Source organism: Micropterus dolomieu, linkage group LG08, assembly GCF_021292245.1.
Source record: "Micropterus dolomieu isolate WLL.071019.BEF.003 ecotype Adirondacks linkage group LG08, ASM2129224v1, whole genome shotgun sequence".
NCBI classification, from domain to species: domain Eukaryota; kingdom Metazoa; phylum Chordata; class Actinopteri; order Centrarchiformes; family Centrarchidae; genus Micropterus; species Micropterus dolomieu.
This window is the reverse complement of record NC_060157.1, coordinates 13,254,246-13,277,741: the sequence shown is the minus strand read 5'-3', so window position 1 is coordinate 13,277,741 and position 23,496 is coordinate 13,254,246. Positions and strand designations below refer to the sequence as shown.

Below are 23,496 nucleotides of genomic sequence, written 5' to 3'. Positions count from 1 at the left end.
TAGCTGCAGCCCTAAAATGGAAAAACACTCACATTTAAAAAGTAGGAGTCAGTGAATGTTGTTGTTGTTGTTGATTAATTTTGTGTCCATCAACTAATCAGTCAATCAGCTCCTTGTTACAGCACCGGTCTGAATTGGATTGTACATTAGGTATACCAGTGCCGTGATAGAGACATAGAGGCAATGTTGATGACGTGACAGAAGCGACGACAGGCTTGCCTGGACTCCTTTATCCTTTTAGCAGTACGTAGATCAATAACTCTCTCACACACACACACACACACACACACACACCCGCAGGCATGCACACACCCAGCTTCATCCTTGTGAGGAAGAGAGTGAGATGCTACTCACTCAATAACACGATGCCCAGACAAGATGAAAGTGGAGATGCGCTGCACGGAGCGTGTGCCGCACAACAAGCCAGAGGTGCTGTGTGTGTTTGTCTGCTCTGCGGTTGTTTGTCAGACAGCAAGAGGTGAGAATGAGGAAGAAACTGCGAGCTGTTTGTTGTGCAAGGGATTTCACGTGCCCATTAGGTGATTGTTTTTCCCGCTATGTATTATTTGTCTGTACCACCCTCATCCTCTTCCACTCTCTCCATCTTTCTCCCTTTCCTTCCGTTCTACCATTTGGCAGATGTCCCCTGTCACAACAGCCCTGTACTTCCCTCCTTCGTCTTCCTGTGGGCATGGACTGGAGTAGCTGATTGATGTTGTTGAAAGAGAAATAGATACTGATTGGATGTTGTGTGTTTAGTAGGGAATCAAATGTGTTGTGGTGGACACCACATCACACCTTGAAACAACTGCTGTGTCCGCCCACTAAAACCAATGAATATTTTCAAAATCAGGAAGACATAAACAGAGAAATTAAACTTTGTTGTGAGTGAGAAATGAAGATGAAAGGAGAGAATTGTAACAATGTTGGTGATTGTCCGATATTTCATGGGGCGACATAATTGGGTCAAAACTGAAATTTTCAACTAAGTTGGCTAACATAACATACATAGACTGTATAAAAGAAGTGGACGTTGCCTCTGGGTCTGAAAAGTGAAACCAATGCAAAAGTACCTTACCCTGGATTTTTTCCCATGGGCAGCAGGTGGCAACTCCACTGGGTGCAAAAAGAAGTCCGCATTGGGACAAAACTACTACTTGTCACTTGATTTATTACCTCAGTTTATGGTCTCAGTTGCTAGTTTAACCTCTTGGTACTGGACCTGCCCAATCGATTTTCGCTGTTCTAGCTGTTTTCTGTCCAAAAACAGCGGTCGTTTGTGTCAACAGAGACCGTCTGGCGGGCCGCCATCTTGGTAAGGTCAGCTGAGCTGACAAGTTTCCTTTCTGTTGTCAGATAGAGTAGAGTTTGCTTTGGCGGAGGCGGTCTTTATCGGCCTCTGCTGGCGACCAGTAGGAGCTACACAGACATGCAGGATATCAATCACAATTCGTCTCTTCAATACGAAGAGAAAGAGCCCTGTAGTAGAGAGCTGCATTGGGATTGGGATCCAACACAAATCTCACGGGAGCGGGCGGTTTTAACTGTGCTGCGGGCGGTAAAACAAATGTACTGCGGGTCCCGCAGTAGCGCTGATAAGATGGAGTCAACAAACGAAGTTGAAAAGAAGATAAAAAAGAGCACATGCGATCGCTCACGTGAACGTACTTAACGGGCCTGATTCGTACCAGCGATCTTTGATATGGGAGGTGGACCCACTGACAACGGAGCTAAACCCCGTGGCCACTGATGACCCTCGCCAGTTAGCCTACGTCTCCTAAGGTGTTGGGAGTGAGGTTTACTCACTGCACAGCCTCGCTGGTTTCCGTCACACAGGCGTTTAGCATAGCCCAAACATTTGTGTCCGGTTTTTTTTACCCTGCATGTCACAATGTTTGCGGGTGCGGGCGGGAGTGGATACACATGTTGCGGGAATGGGCGGTAGAGTAACACACATGTTGCGGGAGCGGGCAGGACCGGGATCAAGAAAACAGTCCCGCGCAGATCTCTACCCTGTAGGATATTCTGTGGCCTGTAAAGCATGGGAGTGCTTTTGGTCATAGGAATATTGACTGTTTTTATCAATATTTAAATGTTTTGGAAGTTTTCTGTTATTTGGTTGTATGGAGAGAAATAATGTTTTGAAAATAACTCATGAACATCTAAACAGTAAATATGGCCAAAACATGGACATTCACCTGGTATATTTTTGAAAGATTGTGTAATAACTGTTGTATATCTGTTGTTTCTTTTCATCAAATTTACAGTTAGTTGTATTCCAGGTGTATTAGAAGAAATTCAGGTGCATTATATTCTAACTTATGATGGTTTTGATGGTTTATTGCATTAAAATATAGCTTTTTTTTTACCAGGCGAGAATGAAAATATCATATTATTTATGTATTGCACCTCCATGTAGTCTGTAATGGTAAAATAAATATGTTAATATACAATGTATTTATATTCCTTAGCTTCTGACCTTTCAAAGGAGACCAGAATTATGCATCTAGGCCTAATGGTTGACGAGATATTATTGATTTATTTTGGGTATGTTATTTTAGGCGTTTTTCCCGGAAATAGGTGCCAGGTACCATGTGGTTAAGTCTTATTTTGTAAATTATGGTACCATTTAGAGAAAAATAGTCGATACAGCAGGGTATGCTTTAGGACATGGCTACATTGTGTTTGCCAAGTTGCAACCAGGATGACCTGTCAGGCATAACAATGTGGATCCCTCCCCAGCTCCGCCCTCTCGTCCAAATATGGTCACTTCTGGTTCTAAAGCAAGATGGGTGACGTCACCGTGGCTACATCAACTTCTTATATACAGTCTATGGTAACATACCTGCTAAATGTCAGCATGTTAGTATTTAGCACAAAGGACTGTGTGCCTAAGTACAACCTCACAGAGCTGATAGCATGGCTGTCTTGTTAATGTTTATGAAGAAGGGTTTTGGGTAATATTTTGAAACGCAAGACTTTGGGAGCAGCTAACAGTGTGTGGACTATTTTGTTCGTACAGTCTCTAGTCTTCCGTTGACTTTCGTGTTGAGATGTGGATTTGCATATTTGAACTTGTCTACTAGTTTTAAATCCAAAATATCCTTAAAGAAGTCATTTATTGTGATCTTTTTCTTTGGTACTCTCAGTGACACTCATAGGTAAAAGTACTCCACTGGTGTTTTGTTCTTTGTTAGAACGCAATTGATGAATTTCTCAAGGAATGTTATTGGTTATATAATCCCTACTCAATACCTGGAGTTGCCTCATTGGTGTTAAAACTGGTTCTGAAAAGATTTATGATTAATTTGATTACCTTACTGTTCTCTTTCATTGACATTTACCATATCACATGAATTAGCAATGGAAAGAATATAGATGCTTAAAGAAGTCATTTATTGTGATCTATATCACAATAAATATATATCAAAATAATAGGCTGCTGGCTTTAGCTTCATATTTACAGACATGAGAGCAGTATCAATTGTATAACAGACTCTCAAAATGTGGTCAATCAGTCTTCATTGTTGTTATGTAATAAAAAAAACATATTATCTTCTATCAATACTGATGATGGATTTTTTCAGTGGTGAACAGAAGAGTACAGTACATACTGTAAAACTTTTACCCAGTGCAGTTCAGGTGTTAATATTTGGCACATTTAAGACAAGTACTCCTATGGCAGCTTCAGCCTGGGCAGGATTAGCATGTTTGGGCTAGTGAGAAAGATGCTACTGTGCAGACTTCAGCTTCCCCTGTTAGATGTGCATGATGCCTCTCTATCTGCAACAAAATGTCATAAAAACAGTCTGAGCCTTTCGATGTTATGTAATGCTACCTCTCTGTGTATTTTGTGTTGTGTTATTTATGCAGGATACACACTACACTGGTAGATGTGAGTAATGTAGGCCTACACGAACCACTTTTCTGTCTCTGACCACAACTTTTACATCACAAAGACACTGAAATGGTTAGAAAAAACACAGAATCAATACCCTGTAACACCACAGTAAATACTGAGAAGAGACCCAGGCAATCACAATCAGATCACAAATAGAAATACTTTATTGATCCCCAGGGGGAAATTTGTTTCGTTACACTCACATAACAAGGCAAAAAAGAAACCAATTAGGGAAAAAAAAAAATAGACAACAGAATTATTACAAATTTAAAATGAATAGAACTATGTAGAATTATGTACACTATACTACAGTATAGGCAAGCTTGCATCATTTCTACAGCTACTGATAAATTGCTTATGATGCTAAACACAGCCTGGGCAGGACTGGTCAGTGTGCAGTTTTTTATGAAAGTCCTGAGCCACTCAAAATGTAGAGCCTCATTTGAGTTAAGTATATTTAAGCCAAGGTTAGTGCTAAATAAATGCCATCATTAAAACGAACGACAGACATGTCTCATTTCCTTTAATGAGTAATCATGCCCACTGACACCATTACATTTTTTAAACGCAATGTGCAAAAGTGGCTTTTCAAGAGCATATTTGATGCCTACAGAAGTCTGCCCAGGCTTGTCTTATATGATTTTCTAAAAGCAAAATAAGGGAGACCGCAGAATATAGACATCCTCATTTCACTACAGTTCAAAGAACTGTCACTTTTTCTACCAAAAGATCTGTCAGTTGTGATTAATGATTCTAAACATTTTTAGAAATGCATGATATTGCCTTTATATAGCTTTTAAAGTTTTTGTTTTTCCTAGCATGTGCATCTACTTGGAATAACACAGAACAAGAAATACGGGGAGTGGACACCAATAATGTAACCCAATACAATATACCTGCAATAAATACTATGTTTGTGAAGCTCATAGTGTTTAGTTTTTTAGCAGTGACAGAGAGATATTGCTTCAGCTCTGTTGTTATTTTAAGCAGTAGCTTGTGGTGGTGTTGTTGTTTTTGTTGTTGTTGTATTGAATTCATTTATTTTACAGGTGTTGCTTTTACTGGTTTTCCTACCAGTACAACAAAGTAAAAATAAAAGGGAACACTCGTGCATTTTTATACTGCCTTGTATGCTCTCTGGGAGCATAAGCACCCAATTTTTCCCTGAACAAAGATTTCTCTCTGCTGGGTTTGGTGGCATTTCTAAACTGAAGATGTTTCCAAATGTGCTTGTTTAATTTTTACATTCATGCGTCCACTGGCTGGTTTCTCACAGTGAAAGAATGGAGCCCATTGATGACTGTCAGTGGAACTTAGTTCATCAGAGCCGGGGTCAGGGCCATCATTGTTTCTCTGGCCAGAGAAAATAGACTATCCATACTGATAGTAAGTGACCTCACTGTTTCTGTCGTACACTGAGAGCATTCAGACTCTCTCTCTGTGAGTCCAACTGACAACAAGCTGCCGAGTAATTCAACAGGAGTTATCTGCCAAACTTAACAAAAAGTCCTTATATTAGTTAATGATTTCTAAAAAGACGCCGTTGGTTCTTTAGCAACAATAAAACGTATAAATGCCATCAAGTGGGCTTGAGCTGTGCTGATGAAAAAGACATTTTATCATTATATGCATGTTTATCATCTCTCAGTTCTAGAAGACTTTCTCTGTAATAGGGTGTGCAATATGACAATAAATATAATATCACACAATATACTGTGAATCAGTCTACTGTCATTCATCGTTTTTGTCTATAGAACAAAATTCTGAAGAATTCTCATCAAATTTTACTAAAGCCCAAAGTGACATCATCAAATGTGTTGTTTTGACCAACCAACAGTATAACCCAAAGACATTCAGTTTAAAATCCACTAATCAATTAATGAATGTTTAAGTTTTAATAAATTTTGCATCAGTGTGGTCAAGTCGTAGATGTGTAAGATGGGTTAATGAAAACCGACTTCCTGTCTGCTTATTTTAGGTATGCAACTAACCATTATTTTCATTATTAATGAGTCCAATGTTTTCTTGATACATTGTTCAGTCTGTAAAACACCAGACAGTGAAAATGCCCATCAGAATATACTATATAGGGAACAAAGTCACATCACATAAAATGTCTTGTTTTGTTCGACCTAAAGTCTAAAACCTCAAAATAATTCAACTTACTATCACGTAAGACAAAGAAAAGCAGTGAATTCTCACATTTAAGAAGCTGTAACCATCATATTTAGCATTTTTATTTGAAGAATGACAAACAATGAATCAATCAAAAAAAGTGTTGCAGATGCTGCAGCTCTAAACAATGTCTTCATTTATTTTCCAGAAAATTATTAATATCACATAGGGCTAGACAATAAAACAATAACAATAATGGTTGCAATATTTTTTTTCAATAACAATATAACAGATGGTCAATAAATATTCAATAAATGACCTTGCTTGTTGACCAGTGGCCCCGTACTGCGAAGCAGGATTTGAAGTTAGTGAGGTAACTTCAGGTTTTCAGTCCTTTGACGGTGGTGTACTTCTTCCTGGGGTAATTAGCCATAGTAACTTGTGCTGAATAGCTAACTTGCCCCAGTTGCAGAGATGCAGAGATGCTTTTGTATACCGATACCATCCTACAGAGACTGATTGAAGCACTAAAGCCTTGTACTTGTTGTACTTTAAGGTATAAAAGTCTAAGCCTACTTACCACTTTGAATATGTTTTTGTATTTATTTTTTATTTGTTCATGTCCTTTTCCCACAGCCTGTGTATGTGTGTGTATATATATATATATATATATATATATATATTATGTTGTATTATATTATATGTTATATTGCTGTAACATGACAAATGTGACATTTGTCTTAAATTGGAATCCCCACTTTGTCTTCTCTTATTTGACTTTGCTGCAGTCAACAACAGAGATATCTCAGCATCTCAGCTCTGAATTATAAAGAATTAGCAACCATGGCTGTGACATCATAAAATGCGTAACAATGTGGGGATATATTGCTTCAATGCAACAAGAGTGATGTCCTACTGTACTGAAAATATTTAATTTACTTACATAACCCAGAAGCTCAGATTGTCACGTTTCATGAGGAAGTGGAATTGTCAAATGGCTGCAGAGCTGGTGTCTGAATCATAAACTCTGTGAAATGAATGCAGTACCACTCAAGTCATCACAAGGGTTAAAAGATTAGGAAACATTCAGGGAAATCAGTGTTTTATGCCAAACATATAGTGACGTAACCCGTAACAGAAGCTGAAAGATCTGTTGTAATGAGGCAGTGTTCAGCCTTTAATATTCTGTACTATAGGCATACCAGAATTAGTCATCTTATCAGAGCCCTCCACTGTGGGGAATAGCCTGGAATAACAGCTCCATTCCCTGCTCAGCAGATAGTGTCATTAGTGCACACTGAGCCTCAGAAACATCTCCCACCGTGGGACCACACAGTCCTATGACTCAAACACCCAGACAACTTCACTTTCATCTCATCGTGATCCACTGAGGTGAATACAAAGCAGTGCTGTGCTTGTGTGCTGCTGCTGTAAGCGGTCACTTAGATGATATATCATGTGTTTTTTTTATCTTCATGTGATTTGTTTAGTTGCTCACATTCTGAGCACTATGTCACCTAAATTGCCTCCTCCTTATCAGTTTATCTTGAGTATCATTTTCAGTGTAGCAGTGAGAGAAAAGTGATGAAAAGAATCACCATAGCGTTTGGAGTGTCTATGAAGATTCTCAGTCATCCAGGTCATAGTTATCCAACGAAGGTTAAAATCAAGGGCAACTGGACTTGGTTGAAGATACTGGAAGACGTTTCGTCCCTCATCCAAAGGACTTCTTCAGTTCTGACTGACTGGCAGGGAAACTCAGCTATTTAACCTCCGTGGGGTCGTTGGCCCGGGTCATCGATACCGCTCGTTCGTTAGTGTTCCTTGTTGCTGTGACGACAGTCGTTACAGTCGTTAAGACTACCTGAGGCCAAGACTGAACGACCATCGTTGGTATCTTCACCTGAGGCCAATAGGTTACGTTTGTTGAGTTTCCTGGGAAGTGATGAAAGGACAGCATTGTAAGTGGGGGATAAGTGGTGGCGTAGACCCCCTCCCCTGTTCAATGACGGCTTCTCGACCCTGGTGTAGTTGGCTTCCTTGACACCTCTTTCAAACCATCCATCTTCTCTGTCTATAATGTGCACCTGGTGGTCCTCAAACGAGTGTCCTCTGTCCTTCAGATGTAAGTAGACTGCAGAGTCTTGACCTGAGGAGTTGGCCCTTCTGTGTTGAGCCATGCGTTTGTGTCGTGGTTGTTTAGTCTCCCCAATATACAGGTCTGTGCATTCCTCACTGCACTGGACCACATACACTAGATTGCTTTTCTTGTGTTTGGGTGTGCGGTCTTTGGGGTGTACCAGCATCTGTCTTAGTTTGTTGTTGGGTTTAAAAAACACAGGGATGTTATGTTTGTTGAAAATCCTCCTGAGTTTCTCTGATACTCCAGACACGTATGGAATCACAATGTTGTTGCGTTTGACCTTCTTTTCCTCCTCCCCTGTAGTTTTGTTCTTCTTGGATCTTGTGGCTGTTTTCACAAAGGTCCATTTAGGGTATCCACAGGCTGTAAGTGTAAGTGTGAGTGCAGGTATAGGACTGAGCTGTGCATTGTAAAGACTTGCCTATTATCGGGGTGTTTGTGGGCTGGGTGTACGCTGAGGGATGGAGTGTAAGCTTGCATATTGGAGAGGTTCTGGTAATCACTTGAACAAGCAAGAGTCTTGTGTCAAACATGAGGTTTTTCACCGGTAGAACACAGTGATGATGTTAATAGTTGAAGAGTGACAACTATTGGATGGATTGCCATGAAATTTGGTATCCTGGCTGTGGACTTGAGTCTTGTTTTAAGGTAGTTGTTCCTTTTCCTGTAGGAAGTTACTGTACATCTGTTTACCATCACTGAGACCCAGTAGTAGGCATTGTGTCTTACCCACAATGATTCTCTTCTGCATGTATTACAGTGGAGTCTATCTCACTTGAGAGGGAAGTGTATACATCTGTGTATATCTTTATATATAAATATACTTTATAGGCATGTATATACTCCTGTTCTGGTCACAGACGGGTTACAACTTCTATCAACCATCTGGCCCATCATCTCGTCTCCCTTTTATGAAGACAGAGACACAATAGCTCCTCTCTCCATTGTCTGGTGTCAGCTTCCTCCTACAAAGTGTTCCCACTACAAAGTAAAAACACCGCAAACCACTAATCATTAACCCCAGTAAGGGATCAGGTTCGAGGCAGTAAGGCCCAGCAAGGAAAATTTTAATGTTGGTTTACCTTTTAACAGAATTTGAAACCAAATTCAATAGAGAATCTAATCAGTCCTCTGATGTGCAATTCTTTCAGAATTATGTCAAATATCCTGAGTTTCACTGTCTCATGTTTTCTTTTCTTTTTACATAAAGGAATCAGTCCTGGTTTCCATTGCCTCAGACTGAAAAGCTTTTGTGTGACAACCGTTAAACCTGACAACACCTAAGAATGCAGTAAGTGTAGCTGTTCAGCATTGCAGTCGAAGTGGGGACAATGCAGCTTTAACGATCAATAACAGCTTAAGTTAAATGACTATAATACTATTATGTTGGTGCATTTTACAATTCCAGACTCACCATGAAGAAATTGATGGATTGATAACAGTTATCAGGACTATGGCTTAAGGTCACCTTTATTTTATCTTCTGACTTACAGCAGGCAGCAGTTTTCCCATGAGGCAGAGAGAGCCTAATATTCTTTGCTTCCAATCGCCGCTCTGAATTACAATCACGCCCTCCTGATTTCAGAACTCTCTCATTTACTGCTTTGAAAACCCTTGCCCATGGCCGGTCATCATCTCAAAAAGCTGAATGAATGTCAGGGTTGACTGCATTTTAACACTTTCAGTCAGGTAGTGGTTTGTGCCATGAGGGAAAACTGATTTCATCTTCAGTCAACTGTAAGCACGCGGCCTGAAGGTTATTGCATGCAGGTAACTGGCAGCCACCTAAACTTTGTTTGTTTTTCCTGTCCTTAGGTACGACCCGCCCCCCTCGAGACGGAGAGGTCCCAGGGGTGGATTACAACTTCCTGTCTGTGGAGGACTTCCTAGAACTTGAAGAGAGTGGCACACTTCTGGAAATAGGAACATATGAAGGTGAGGATGATGATCATTATCATCAACATAACTGAAAATCCCTGCAGCTCATGATAGCGCAGGTGGCCTGATTCTCCACAGATACAATGAGCGTGGCAGCGATCAACATTTATTTTTTCCTACATGCAGGCGGGCTATAAGTGTGTTCACTCAGTTGATTCCGATTAGACTGTGCATGAAGGGGGGAGATGCATCCAGGAGACAGCAGGTCACTCCACATCTGCCCCTCTCACTCTGATTAGGACAGTGTTGTGCAGCGCTAAGTCTCATACTGACACAAACCTGTGCGTGTAAACATGCGTGTGTGGGCGGATGTGTGTTTGTGCACTGTGTGTTTGTGTGCAAGCCTGTGTGTTCCACGTGTGATTGAGCACATGAGGCTGGGAGAGAATGTTACGACATTAATCTGCTTGGCACAGGTTCTTCTGTGTGTTGGCACGTTTCTCTCTTTCACGCAGACAATGTCAAATACCTGTCCACAGGAGTCTGCGGCCATACAGACAACCAAAGGAATACAGGATTATTGATTCATAGTTCTGGATATATGAATATATAGAGAAATATTTGATTAAATGCACTATGGAATTACAGCAAGAAGGCATAGCATCATTTTTTGCATAAAAAGACTGGAAACAGGTGGTAAGCGCTAGCCTGGTTCTGTCTGTAGGCAACCACTTCTGCCTACCAGCCCCTCTAAAGCTCATTAATTAACAAATCATATCTTGTTTGTTTTTGGACAGAGACATGCTAGCTGTTTCCCCCTGCTTCCAGCCTTAATCTTAAACTAAGATAATCGGCTGCGGCCTATATTGATGTACTCCTCTAACTCTCAAAGTGAAGTAGCATATTTTTGTTTGGCAACCCGCAGAGAATCCAGGAGGCTACTGCGCCCGGCCACGAAATAGTCACACACACCCTGTAAAACAAATTGTTGTCTATACACTTAGAGTTTTGTGCAGATTAAACAAATGAGACATCACGTACTAGTGAACTTTTGAGGGGCTGCTTGGTGGATTTTGTTACCTATGGTCAGAGCTGTTTTAGCTGTTTCCAGTCTTTATGCTTCATGGTTTCAGGCTCCAGCTTTATACCGACAGATTTAAAAGTGGTGTCCTTTTCTCATCTAACACAAGCAAGGAAGTGAATAAGCGCATTTCCAAAAGCTATTGAGCTACTCCTTTAATGTTTCCATTACGTGGTATGCATTAGACCCCTACGCCACCATGGCCTATTTCTGTCATATTTACATAGAATATTTGGACACATGATTCATGCCATGTCTGATTTTTTTCCATAAATTATTTGTTTGCACCACTGACAAAAACAATGTCAGTCCGAAAAACAAGCTGGGTGTTGCTGCTGGTCCATTGTTTTTGCTCAGTGTGCTTTCAGCGTCCAGACAATACAGTTCTACAGCCTCAAACACAATATAGAACTGTTTGGCTTTCCCAGCAGCTGCTAATTTTCACGACTTGTAGTCACATTGTCATCCAGTTTATGTCTTTTCATCTCAGCGTATTATTCTGAGGTTTCATAGACCCTCATCCTGTTTGTGTGTTGTTTTTTTTTTTTTATCCCCAGCCTGTTTTTATCCCTGGCTTCCTCTCTCTGTCTCGGTTTCTCCTCCAGTGTCTCTCTCTCAAGCATGCTAATGTCCTTCTTGTTGCCTAGGTAACTATTATGGGACCCCCAAGCCGCCAAGGCAGCCCATCATCGGGACAGTGATTCTCAATGATGCAGGCTCCCAGCAGTCCACCCCAAAGCGCACCAAGTCCTACAATGACATGCAAAACGCCCGAGTAGTGCCTGCTGACGACGACGATGACGACCAGGCCACGGAAATGAACAACAGTTTTACAGGTGAGGGCGTAGCTGCACCCTCTCCAGTTTCTTGTTGAAGTTTCTTTTTCTTTGTCTGTGCATGTGTAGCATTCTCCATCTGTGCTGTTCTCAAGTGGATGTGTGTTTCAGGAGTGTCTGTGCACGCGTGTGTGTGCCCAAGATTAGGAATACAGAAGGAGGGAGTGAATATGTGTGTGTTTCTGATCCTCTCCTCTGTTGTACGGCGCTGGGTGTCTGGTGGTTACATCATGTCTTTGTGATGCTGATTCCTTCACTGCAAACCTCCAAACACTGCCATCTGCCTGTGAGGAGGGGTGTACTGGGGGAAGAAATAGATTACAGGCTACATTCACAAGATTTATGATTTTCTCTCACATCCTTTCCTACCTGTATGTTATTTTTCAGTTTCTTGCATTTCTTCATTAAATTCCCCCTAGCATGTGTACATGTTCACCAAGTGTTATCAGGTGATATAGTTTCATGGCAGATATTTCTCAACATGTATTAGCAGAATAGTCATCTCCATGTAAATCATTTCCATGTATGTATGTAAGAAGAGAAAATAGGTGACAAAATAATGCTTAAGTCTTTTCCATTTTTCCCTCTCTCCTTTGAGCTCTATCCTGTTTTTCAAGTGCAAGAGATGGTGTGTTTTTTTTTCCTTCTCTCTTGATGCTGTGAATCTATGCCCTCTCTGTATCCCCTTGCCAGGCTGGTAGAGTGTTGAATTAGCATTTGATCAACCCTGAAAGGCCCACGGAAGTAGTGGAGGACATTGAGCTAAGACTGGGGAGCAAGTGGGGATGGGTGTTCGGATAGCTAGCTTTAGGAGAAAGAGGCTTATGGGTGGAGAGGTAAAACAGAGTGGGGGTCAAAAAGAGTTTGGGAAAGACTGTTGTTGAAAGAATTAGCATATTCCTGGGGCCCTTTCAATACACTAGAAGTAGGCGGGAGCCAAATTTAAGATAGGGGGAAGGGTGTGTGGGAGTTTAGTGTAGTTGAAGTTGCATTATATGTGCTAAAGGGTATCCAGAGTGAGCATGCCTGCTTATTTCATCTGTTTCTTTCTTGCATGCATGAGACATAAACTGTTTTTGTTCTTTCTTTTTTTTTTTTTGGATGTTGTCGTTCCGTGTTGTGCTACCCAGGATCCTTAGTGCGTAGTCTCTTCCCCTCTCCTTTGTTGTGCACAGGTAACCCTAACGACCAGGACGAGAGCCGCGGCGGCATCCTCCGGCCATACCCCGCGCGTGACAATGCTCCATCCTGTGGTCTGAACAATGCGGCCACCTTCACCGCAGACAGTGGGCAGCAGACCCTCGCAGAACCGCAGGTCTCCCCGGAAGACCCGCTGGGGCAGCTGCCTGAGAACTGGGAGATGGCCTACACTGAGAGCGGAGAACTTTACTTCATAGAGTATGTATCAACAACCTGCAGCGGTTTTGATCTCCTGCACACACTCTTTGCACTGCCTGAATAAGCATTTCTCACTGTAGCTCATAGTAGTTGGTGTTTTCTGTATTTTACCTGCACTATTATCCCTTTTGTTCGTCCAGTGGCTTGTCTTCCCCCATGATTTGGTTTTTAGGCCTCCCCAGCCAACCTGCCCAGCCCCCTGGGTGCCACTGCTTTCCTGTTAATCCCTGCATGTCCCGATCTCTAAAGGAGATCACATCCTGATCACCTGACTACCTCCACCTCTCTGTCTTCTCTGCAGCACGGCAAAGGCACACCACCAGGACATGGCTGTGTATTTTCAGAGCTTGTATGTTCATTTCTGCTATCACTGAATTACAGTATGTTCTTGTTTAAAAATAGAGGGGAAAGTCAGGTTATTTATTGTTGATATCCTGCCTCTGTCGCTCTGTTGTTCTCATTTCTCTTTGCAGCAGACGCCTGCTGTCCTCTCTAAACTTGCTGACGCGGTTTACTTTCTAATTCTTATTGATGCATTCCTGCATCCCTGCTGTGCTTTCATATGACAGTTTGACGGCCTGTGTTGAATTGTTTCGTTTTCTTGTTTTTTCCTCTCAGCCACAACACAAAGACCACATCATGGCTGGATCCTCGGTGTAGAGACAAGGCCAGGCCTTTGGAAGAGTGTGATGACGATGGTAAGCTGGTACACATGATTTACATAAGTTAAGTGTACAGTCACGCGTCTTTGTAGTGTTTGAATCAGTAGGTGGTGCGTGAGGTCTCACACATTGTGCTCCTCTTGTGTACTGAGTGGTTGTTAATACCTTAATTTCTCAGTAGCGTATTTTTAGAAGATATCCGATCAGAGGTTTGAGGCAAGATCAGCTGATATTGGTATGTGTCCTGCATTTGCCATACTCTAAACAGCTGATTTAGTTTTCTTTCACAACTATTATCACATAAAGAGGTGACAAATAATACCCAAATAAACAAAAAAAGTTGGATAAAATTCCAAGTGACAGTTGACTACTTCAGAATTCAGAACACAAATTGCAATATTGCACCATCAAGTGGTGAAATGTAGAGTGGCACACTGCACTTCTACTACATTTCTCAGTTTTTTAAGATGCTGTTTTATCCTGTGAATTGAGACTAAGGGGTTTCTGTTTCCCTATTTGCCTTTCTCTGGACCATCACTTCATTCTTTATTTTCTCTTGATTACTCTATCCCTGACCCACCTCTCTTTTGCTACCCATCCTTTTTTCTATTCTTCATTTTGTCTGCTTTGTTTCATCCTGCTTTCAACTTGGAGAAGAAGGGATACATACGGAAGACCTGGAGACGGATCTAGGTACAGGACTTTTTGTTTCAAGCAAAAGTTATGCTGGGGGATATTAAATTAGGTTATATAATTATTTAGAACGATCATCTCTAAAATGCTGCACTAAAAGTGGTAAAATGGTTTCTTCTATTCACATTGTTTGAAAATCCAAGCTTCTAAATTCTGCCAGCAGGCTGCAGTGGAGAGATTTTTGAGCCAGCATAAAAGAAGGCTGTAAGGATTTAAATGAGCCGTCTAGCAAAGTTATGGTGTTTGTGTTTTGTGCATGCTACAAGCAGAGAGGTGACGTGGTGCTTGTGCAAGCTGCAGAGAGCAGTGGTGCACAAAGATAATTGGTGGTGGTAATGTGCTGTAATGGCAATATGACCGAAAAAGAGGAGAAGATTGCAAGCTTATGTAAACAATGCAAGTTTCATAAAAAAAAAACAACAAAAGAAACTAGTCAGCAATGGATTCAATGTGTAGATGTTGAGGAAACACACAATGTGTATTGCTGAGAACTGTAAATGTAAACAAATCTCTATTTGTTTACATTTACAAATCTCTATTTGTTTACTGAAAACTCCACAGAGTAACTTTAAAGCATAATGGATTTCCTGCAGATGCCAATTCCTGCAGAGTGGAGATGGTTAATGTTTATTAATGGTAAATAAAACCATCTTATGTAAATCTGACAAGCATAAGTTATGTCTGTGTCCCTGTCTTGAGCCTCAGAGTATTAATCCCTCGCATGTATTTCTGTGAGATTTAGTGTGTGTGTGTGTGAGTGTGTGTGTGTATGGATTTAAAAAATTTGTTATGTATATGTTGTTGATCATAGGTCTGGACTTAAATTCTAACATCCGTGTCCAAAGAAAGGTTGTGCCTGTTTTTGAAACATTCAGCTCCTCCCGGTTCGTAGTGTGAATAGCAGGAGTTTTTTTGCCCAAAAACACATTATGCTGAGGTTTTGCTGAGGACTCAGGTTTACATTGTATACTTAAGTTGCTTCACAGACTGGTAATTTGCAGGTTACACAAACAACCCTGTAATGGAACGAGAGCTCAGTCTCAAACAAGGCCTTGAACGTCTGGCTGTAAGCCTTTATTATTGCTGGCTGCTCAGATGAAGTCTGTGATTATTGATTGTGAAATCCAGTCTCTTATAAAAGTGTTTACTGGACTTGGAAGAAGCCCACAGTAACACAAGGAGGTAACGTCTGAGAGGCCAACATCTTAATGGGAATGTGTCAGTTTAGGAGGCTTCATCTGTCCGCCTGTTCCCATGAAGTGTGTTTAGGTGTGTGTACTGCGGAATATTATTGTAATATGCAAGGTCTTTGTTTTCACAGGTTTTGTCAGTTGTTTTAGTCATAATGAGCATAATAAAAGTGGTTGTAGGCAGCAGGAGAAATTAAAACATGTCTGACATGTTGACTAGATCTGTAAATATTCCTAAAACATAAGTGCTACTGGCACTGCTAGAATCCTCTGTACCAGTTCAAGGAGTCAATGTGGGCTTGAACCATTTTACTTTTACAATTGTAATAAATCTGAAATGTTAAAGGGAACACTTAATAGTGTTGTGGGTCCTTGGCAGGTAGAAACCACAGATAGGATTTCAGAAATACAATTTCAAATAAATGTTGTTTTCAAAATAAAATAATGGTCATAAATCCTTTTTGTCCAAAGGTAAAAGTTTTATTTTGTTTGTCTTGGCATTGGATTACGTTTTGGCATTTATGGAAGAATTCAAATCAGCAGAAAGCGGTGTCATAAAACAGCAAGCGCTGATGAAGCATGCTTCACATAACAGAACAGAGAAAATAAGCAATGTGGAGACATTAGTAGTATGATTTGGCGATACATCTACTGTAAATGTAGTATAAAAACTAGGTTTGCTACACTGAATGTTTGGTAGTCAACCCAAGCACATTAACTCACTCAGCTCGGTGAAAGTGTTGTTTTTCTATGTTTAATGTTGTGTGCCTTCTGTATTTTAGAGCTGCCTCCAGGATGGGAAAGGATAGAAGACCCAGTGTATGGGGTGTACTATGTAGAGTAAGTTAATGACCTTGTTGACACCTAACCTCAAAGAAAAACAGGGCAGTGTGTCCACATTAAAGACCCTCTTACAAACCTTTTCTCTACTTCAGTGAGTCTGCCCTTCACACTGATAAGAGCACATTTGATGAGCTTTTATATACTGTAACTGTCATTTCTTCTGTTTTCCAAACAATCTTTACCCTTATTATCTTGTTTCCTCTCCCTCTGACTCAGTCATATAAACAGGAAGACCCAGTATGAGAACCCAGTCGTGGAGGCGCGGCGTCGCAAAATCCTGGAGCAGCAACAGCCGCAGCCTCCAGAAGGTGAGCGGTATATTCGAGGTTCGTTTCCTGCCCTGGCACGGCACCATTTCTTTCTTTCTTCATGTCTGTGAGTGTCGTGTCCTTCCAGTTCGTCCAGTGCTCTCCCGGGTTTGGGCCAGACCGCTGTTCTCTCTTCTGTGACTTGATTTAAATTTCCTTGTCAAGATATGATGGAGAAAAAAAACATTGTTGTTCACTGAATGCAAATTCTGATTCTCATATCAGTTTTACTGAAATGGAGCTGGCCCAAGCCCTGGTGTCGTCTTTGGTGTTTAGGTTTTAATTTGTGTGATTTAAAATCATAAATGCTGTGCATCATTTTGTATCGTTCAATTTGCTTTGCCATGAAAAGGCGTGGAAGAGATGTTAACTTTTGCCCAGAGGTTTTCAAACTGTGAGGAATGCCTCCCCAGGGGGGCGCGGGAGGGTTAAAGAAGACAGTGGGGGACGTGAGGCAAAAATATGTGAGGTGAAAGGGACCAGTGCATGCTGGGGTTCTGAAAGTTTGGCCAGTTGATTTGGCACGTTCATCAATGTGGTCAGGAGTGTGACATGCAGCTCATGGAGGTAATTAAGGTACTTTATATACCTTTAGTGCCCAATTGCTGCAGTTTGCATAGAGACATTTTTAGATTCAGTGCAACTTACAATTTCCAGGGATAGCATTATCCCTATGTCCATTGCGAATACATGTCCATAAATCTTATTGGAAATCATAGGGTAAAAAAGACACTCCTTATAACTCCAGAACTTGCCTGCGAATTATGACTTTTTTAAGGTTTCTTCAGTATCAAAGCAATCCAGTGATAGTTATATGTACAGTACATCTATTACAAACAGGAACTGCTAATACGGCATACTTTTAATGATGCCAATTTGCCAAATTTAGAAATATGTTGTATAAGATACAAATATAGGTTACAAAAAATGTGGCTCAAATTGTAGCCCACAGCTAATTGACTGAATTCTCTGCAACATTATACTTCCTGTTTACGTCCACCAAAGGCTTCAAATTAACGGAACTTAGAGCATGATTATCTCCCTAAATAGAAGTAAGACAACTTCCTTTAATATTAACTTTTTTTATGTTGTATTATCTGTGTTTTTTAACAGTACTGATTTTCCCATCAAATATTTGGTTCTTATGTTGGTGGAACAGACACTCCTCTATCCATTCAGATGCAGATGTTTGCCCCGGTGGAACAGCACTTTTGAGGAGGCCCCGCCTGGAATGTCAAAAAATGTAAACCGTTTTGCAAATAACATATACATTGCTACATTGTCATTGCTGAGATTGAAAATATTTATTTTACATGACAACACAAAAGTATCTTATATTCGACAAATAATACTAGTAGAAGCTCATGTAAATTATGTAGATGAGGCGCGAAAATAAATCAGATGGCAAGTATCTACAGTATGTGCTAAAAGCTCTGTGTGTCTATACGTTTGTCGCTGTTAAGTGTTATATGTGTGCCACATGTAAATACACCTTTATGTTGAGTGTGTGTTTATTATTAATGTGTGTGTGATTGTGTACAGAGTGGATAGAGGAGCATTCCTCAGCAGCGGCCCCATTAGCAAACTACGCTCCAAACCACCTGGAGACCTACCGGGACCCGCAGGTCCCACCATCTCTACCTCCCGGCCCTGCAGGAGCCAAACGTAAATCTATATGTTGAATAAACACTGTAGATTTTTCTATCATGTGCTCTTGACAGTGGCCCAGAGATAGATCATGTAGTTCAGATGAAACAATGAAAGTAACAGAAGCAATGTGGACATTTTGTTTACTACATCTGCACTGAAAATTGTGAAAATTTTTTCTCCATTTTATGGACAGAAAACATTTAATTTCTGCTGATTTGATTTGTTTTAAAGTGACTTTTGAAAAGGACACTGCCAACACTTTTGGAAATTATTGTATGTGGAAGTGACGAGCGAATGCATGCAGACCAAATGTGTCCAAGCTGCCCATGCAACAACACTTCTAATAACCAGACAAATCAATCATCAGTTTCATAGCTTATCACAGCCGGTGTTAATGGTTAAGTTCTAACCCTCTTGCAAATCTAGATCTGAAAGAGAAAATTACCACTTTATCTACAAAACATTATTCAGCAATACTGAAAGTATTATGTGTGGATGGACACACAGCTGAGAGTTGTTTCTCTGGTGCTCTGCAGGAGGGAAGCCTTTCTTCACAAGAAACCCAGCAGAGCTGAAAGGAACTTTCATCAACACAAAGCTGAAGAAGAGTCGCCGTGGCTTCGGCTTCACTGTGGTTGGAGGCGACGAGCCAGATGAGTTTCTGCAGATCAAAAGTCTGGTGCTGGACGGACCTGCAGCCGTGGATGGCAAGATGGAGACAGGTGCAGTACATAACCACCATCCACAGGTGGCACTGTTTTCATTCAACAACACCACATGGTAGTGTTCCTCCACTACAGCCATCCATTTTCTGTACTACTTACGGTCCCAGTTCCAGTGGTCCTTCTTATGCACTCACAGACTTTTCATAGCAAAGTTCGTGAGGCCTTGGGGTTGTCCCACCATGAATACAGCTGTATTGCTTAATGGCTCTCTGGATTTTTTAAAAGCCCTTTGTCTACTTTACATAAGTTTGAAACTCTACAGACCTTGCTTATGGGAATAACTCATAGCGCAAAAACTTTTGAGTTACTGTTTTAACACTCCAGTTCATTAAACCACATACAGTCCATTACATAATACTGTGCATAGAAATGTCTCTATCCAGGTAATATGATTTCACAAATTCTTCATATGACTATATACTTCATATACTATGTTATGTCACAGGTGATGCCGATTTAAAGGGGAACTCGAATTTTACACATTTTACAAAGTCTTTTTACAGGTCTTGGGGAGTACCACTGCATTATGTAACAGTTGTAAATGCTTTTGTGGCTCCAGAGGGAGCTACACTGGGTTTGAGGCACAGTACACCCATGTTAGGTTACCTTTTACAGGCACTTTAGTGTTATTGCTTTATTAAATTGAATAAAGAAATTTCACACGACTGGGGAATGATACTAAATAACACCAACGGTGTTTTAAAAAAAAAAAAAAAACAATCATTTGACTTGATATTTTAACTTTATACCCCAGTAAATAGCTGTTTATAGAGTACATGATGGCATTACTGACAGTATAATTTTCCTTTGTGCAGGTGACGTGATAGTCAGTGTGAATGACACGATTGTGCTGGGCTACACACACGCTCAGGTGGTGAAGATCTTCCAATCCATCCCCATTGGTTCCATGGTGGACCTGGCCTTATGCCGTGGCTACCCACTGCCCTTTGACCCCGATGACCCCAACACCAGCCTGGTGACCTCAGTGGCTATCTTGGACAAGGAGCCTATCATTGTCAACGGACAGGAGACGTTTGACTCGCCTTCCAACCAGGCCGGACCAGTTAACGGCATGAGGGAGCCACGGCCGCACAGCCCCTCAGCTGAGGTGGCGTCTAACGGCTCGCACGGCTACTCCAGCGATGTGGTCACTCTGGCCTCGTCCATAGCCACCCAGCCCGAGCTGATCACCATCCACATGGAAAAGGGCGACAAAGGATTCGGCTTCACCATTGCCGACAGCCTGACGGGAGGTGGGCAGAGAGTCAAGCAGATAGTGGACTATCCACGCTGCCGTGGCCTAAAGGAAGGGGATATTCTGATGGAAGTTAACAAGAGAAATGTCCAGAATATGAGCCACAATCAGGTGGTGGACCTGCTGAGCAAATGTCCCAGAGGCAGTGAGGTCACCATGCTGGTGCAAAGAGGTATGTATTAGAGCTTGATGTCAAATATTTGTCAGCAAGGGTGAATACATAGATGCAGGAACTGAAGTTTTGACATGTGAAAAAATTATGTTGGTTGACCAGACAACAACTTGAATAGTTGGCATAGAAAAATGACATAATGAGAAAGCAGGAGAGAAAAGTGAGGAAGAGAGTGGGTGGCAGGTTGAAAATGCTCGCACTGGATGGGATGAAACGAGGAGAGGCAAAGAGACGATGGGCTGAGTTAGCATGGCAGTCGAGCAGATGAGTGTGGGAAGGAGTGGGAGGCTGGGTAAAGAGGCGAGATGGATGAATGAGAGGGGAGGGGAGGAGGAGCACATTAGGTCAGGGACTCGTATGTGTGTTATGAATGCGGATGCCGCAGAATTGGACCTTAGAGACTTTGTCAGTCTTCACGTTTGCTTTCGTCTTGTGTTGCCTGTATGATAATTAGGTATTGTGAAGGGTGTGTGCGTTTATTTTCTGCCCTGGACGTGTTTTATTTTGAAAAAACTGTACCTGGAATGAATAAGTGTGAGGATATTAGAGCCTGTGTTCATGGCAATGGAAAATGAAAGAATTTTTCATTGCCTTTGATTAGAAAATTGAGTATTCAGTTGGCTTATACTCTTGTTTTTAGGTTTGCTAATGTAGTCATGCATCATTAATGTGGATTTTTAATGGTGAATGCTACGTCTTGTCTTGCCTGTTCACCACTACCTTCATGTTCCTACACACTACACGTTTGACCTGGAATGACCCAGAGATAAATGTTTTTCTCATTGAAATGCCAAAACAAAAGAAATTGTTTGTTGCCACAGTGTAAAGTATCCATGCAGATACAAAATGATATCCCTCGTTTGTGTCCACTCCTTATTGTTGTTAAATTGCCGCCCATGCCGTTAGGCTGGAATATGCACCCCACATCAATTATGCCCTCTAATGAGTTGACCTTGTGCACTGCTGCTGGAATAACGCTGCTGCATTGTGTTAAATGTCAGCATCATTATGGGCCTGTGTGAGTGTGTCTGAGAGTTTGTATGTGTGAGAGAGAAAATGAGACAGATGCAGGGCAGCATTTCTGCTACCAGAGCTTAGAGGGAGGGGTACAAAGAGAGCAAGAGCGAGACAGAGAGGAAATAAAGGACAGGATAAGTTGGTAAGGAGGCTACAGGAAGTCACCAGGGGAAGGCAGGCCGACTGACAGCAGCGTAGATCATCTTTGTTCACTTTGACACCAGCCTGTCATTATTATGAGTTCAGGTGAGTGGCCAGGTGATGAGGGACAGAAACTACACACAGACAGCCAGGTGGTCAGTATTTAGATGGATTAGGCTTCTATCTCAGTGGTTAGACCCTGTTTATTTGAAATACATGCAATACGAAACAAAACCCTTCTTTTATTTTACTAAAGGAGCCAAATGTCTCAAATGTTACATGCCATCTAAACACAAGCAGCTGTACAACAATTTTGCCGAAATAAAATACAGTTTAAAAATGGCCAAATTATACTTTAAATCAGAATCTGTCTGATCAAAGAACAGTACAAGGAGCGTACTCTGAACAAGAATTCCATGTAGGCTTTCTGTGATAGTTGCCACACAGTATTGCGGTTTGATTCCCAGCCCTTAGATGTGTATCTGGCATAAAGGATGCTGACGCAGAAATGGGTCTAAATTTAAATTGCTCGATAATTTTACTGAAACGTTAAGTTGATCAATTCCTTTAAGGCCCATTCACACTTTGCGATTCTGAGGCAAAAGACGACAATTGTGAAAGAAATGTGGTAAAATCTTTGGTTGTTAGTCCATAACGCCGTCCTAGATCTCACTGTGAGACTTGTTTAACGACAGCCGATTTGGCAAAATTCTGACAGCGTCACTAATAAAGAACCGAAGTCTCACAATGTGACTGTTGCTACGAGCCACGTCAACAAACCCAAAAATCTGAAAATGACCCAGAATACACTGTGTGACGCGACATTTCATAACCATAATTTTACGGTAATATTCAGGGGAGAAAAGTGTGCACATACAAATCAAAACAAGTTTGTGAGAAAACATTGTGGCGCTAAATAAAGATGGATGAAGCGCCTCTACTCTCATACTTTTTTTGAAGCAACTTTATGTAAGATTTGTTTTGTGCAATTTGGTACCCCTGCTGTGTCAGTCTCCTACCGCTGTCGCAAATACACAGCTGTACATGTGCATTTGTTATGCCGTTGATGGAGGAAGCTAAAAAGAGAATAACTATCACTTATGATCAAAAACTAGCAAGTCGACAACTTTTCGAACACAGCCAAATATTAAGCAAGTGCGACAACACAAGACAGCAAACCAGCTAATATTACTTGGCTCGACGTCTGTCTTGTAGCCTTTTATTTCATGAAGCGCCTGCCAGCGTGAGCCTCTTGTTTGGTCATTCTCTTTTTCTCTTCTTAGCTTCCTCAATCAACTTCCTCTTCTGTCTCTTTGCCACTGCCATTGGCTAACGTTATGTCCATAGAGGCTGGTTATGTTGCCCGCTCGCCTGGCTCTGGCACAACACCGGAGCCGCTCTCCACCAGTTGTTATTTTATGTTAGGAAACTTACATAATGTTACTCTGTCACTCACCCCTAGCTATAAATCTCAAGTTAATGTTGGCA

General features: G+C 41.2%; 1 protein-coding gene across 4 annotated transcripts in view; it reads left to right on the top strand.

Moving 5' to 3' along the window:
- LOC123975168 (membrane-associated guanylate kinase, WW and PDZ domain-containing protein 1-like) overlaps positions 1 to 23,496 on the top strand; it is a 107,621-nt gene that overhangs the window by 61,028 nt on the left and 23,097 nt on the right. Inside the window, exons 3-13 of one of the 4 annotated variants that reach the window (XM_046056396.1) lie at positions 9,975 to 10,094; positions 11,766 to 11,954; positions 13,130 to 13,352; positions 13,654 to 13,701; positions 13,971 to 14,050; positions 14,669 to 14,707; positions 16,680 to 16,737; positions 16,957 to 17,048; positions 18,591 to 18,713; positions 19,235 to 19,420; positions 20,239 to 20,850. In XM_046056396.1, coding sequence (XP_045912352.1) covers positions 9,975 to 10,094; positions 11,766 to 11,954; positions 13,130 to 13,352; positions 13,654 to 13,701; positions 13,971 to 14,050; positions 14,669 to 14,707; positions 16,680 to 16,737; positions 16,957 to 17,048; positions 18,591 to 18,713; positions 19,235 to 19,420; positions 20,239 to 20,850 — 1,770 coding nt within the window. Of the gene's footprint in view, positions 1 to 9,974; positions 10,095 to 11,765; positions 11,955 to 13,129; positions 13,353 to 13,653; positions 13,702 to 13,970; positions 14,051 to 14,668; positions 14,708 to 16,679; positions 16,738 to 16,956; positions 17,067 to 18,590; positions 18,714 to 19,234; positions 19,421 to 20,238; positions 20,851 to 23,496 lie in introns of all 4 variants that reach the window. The other 3 variants (XM_046056395.1, XM_046056397.1, XM_046056398.1) reach the window with 3 other exon arrangements.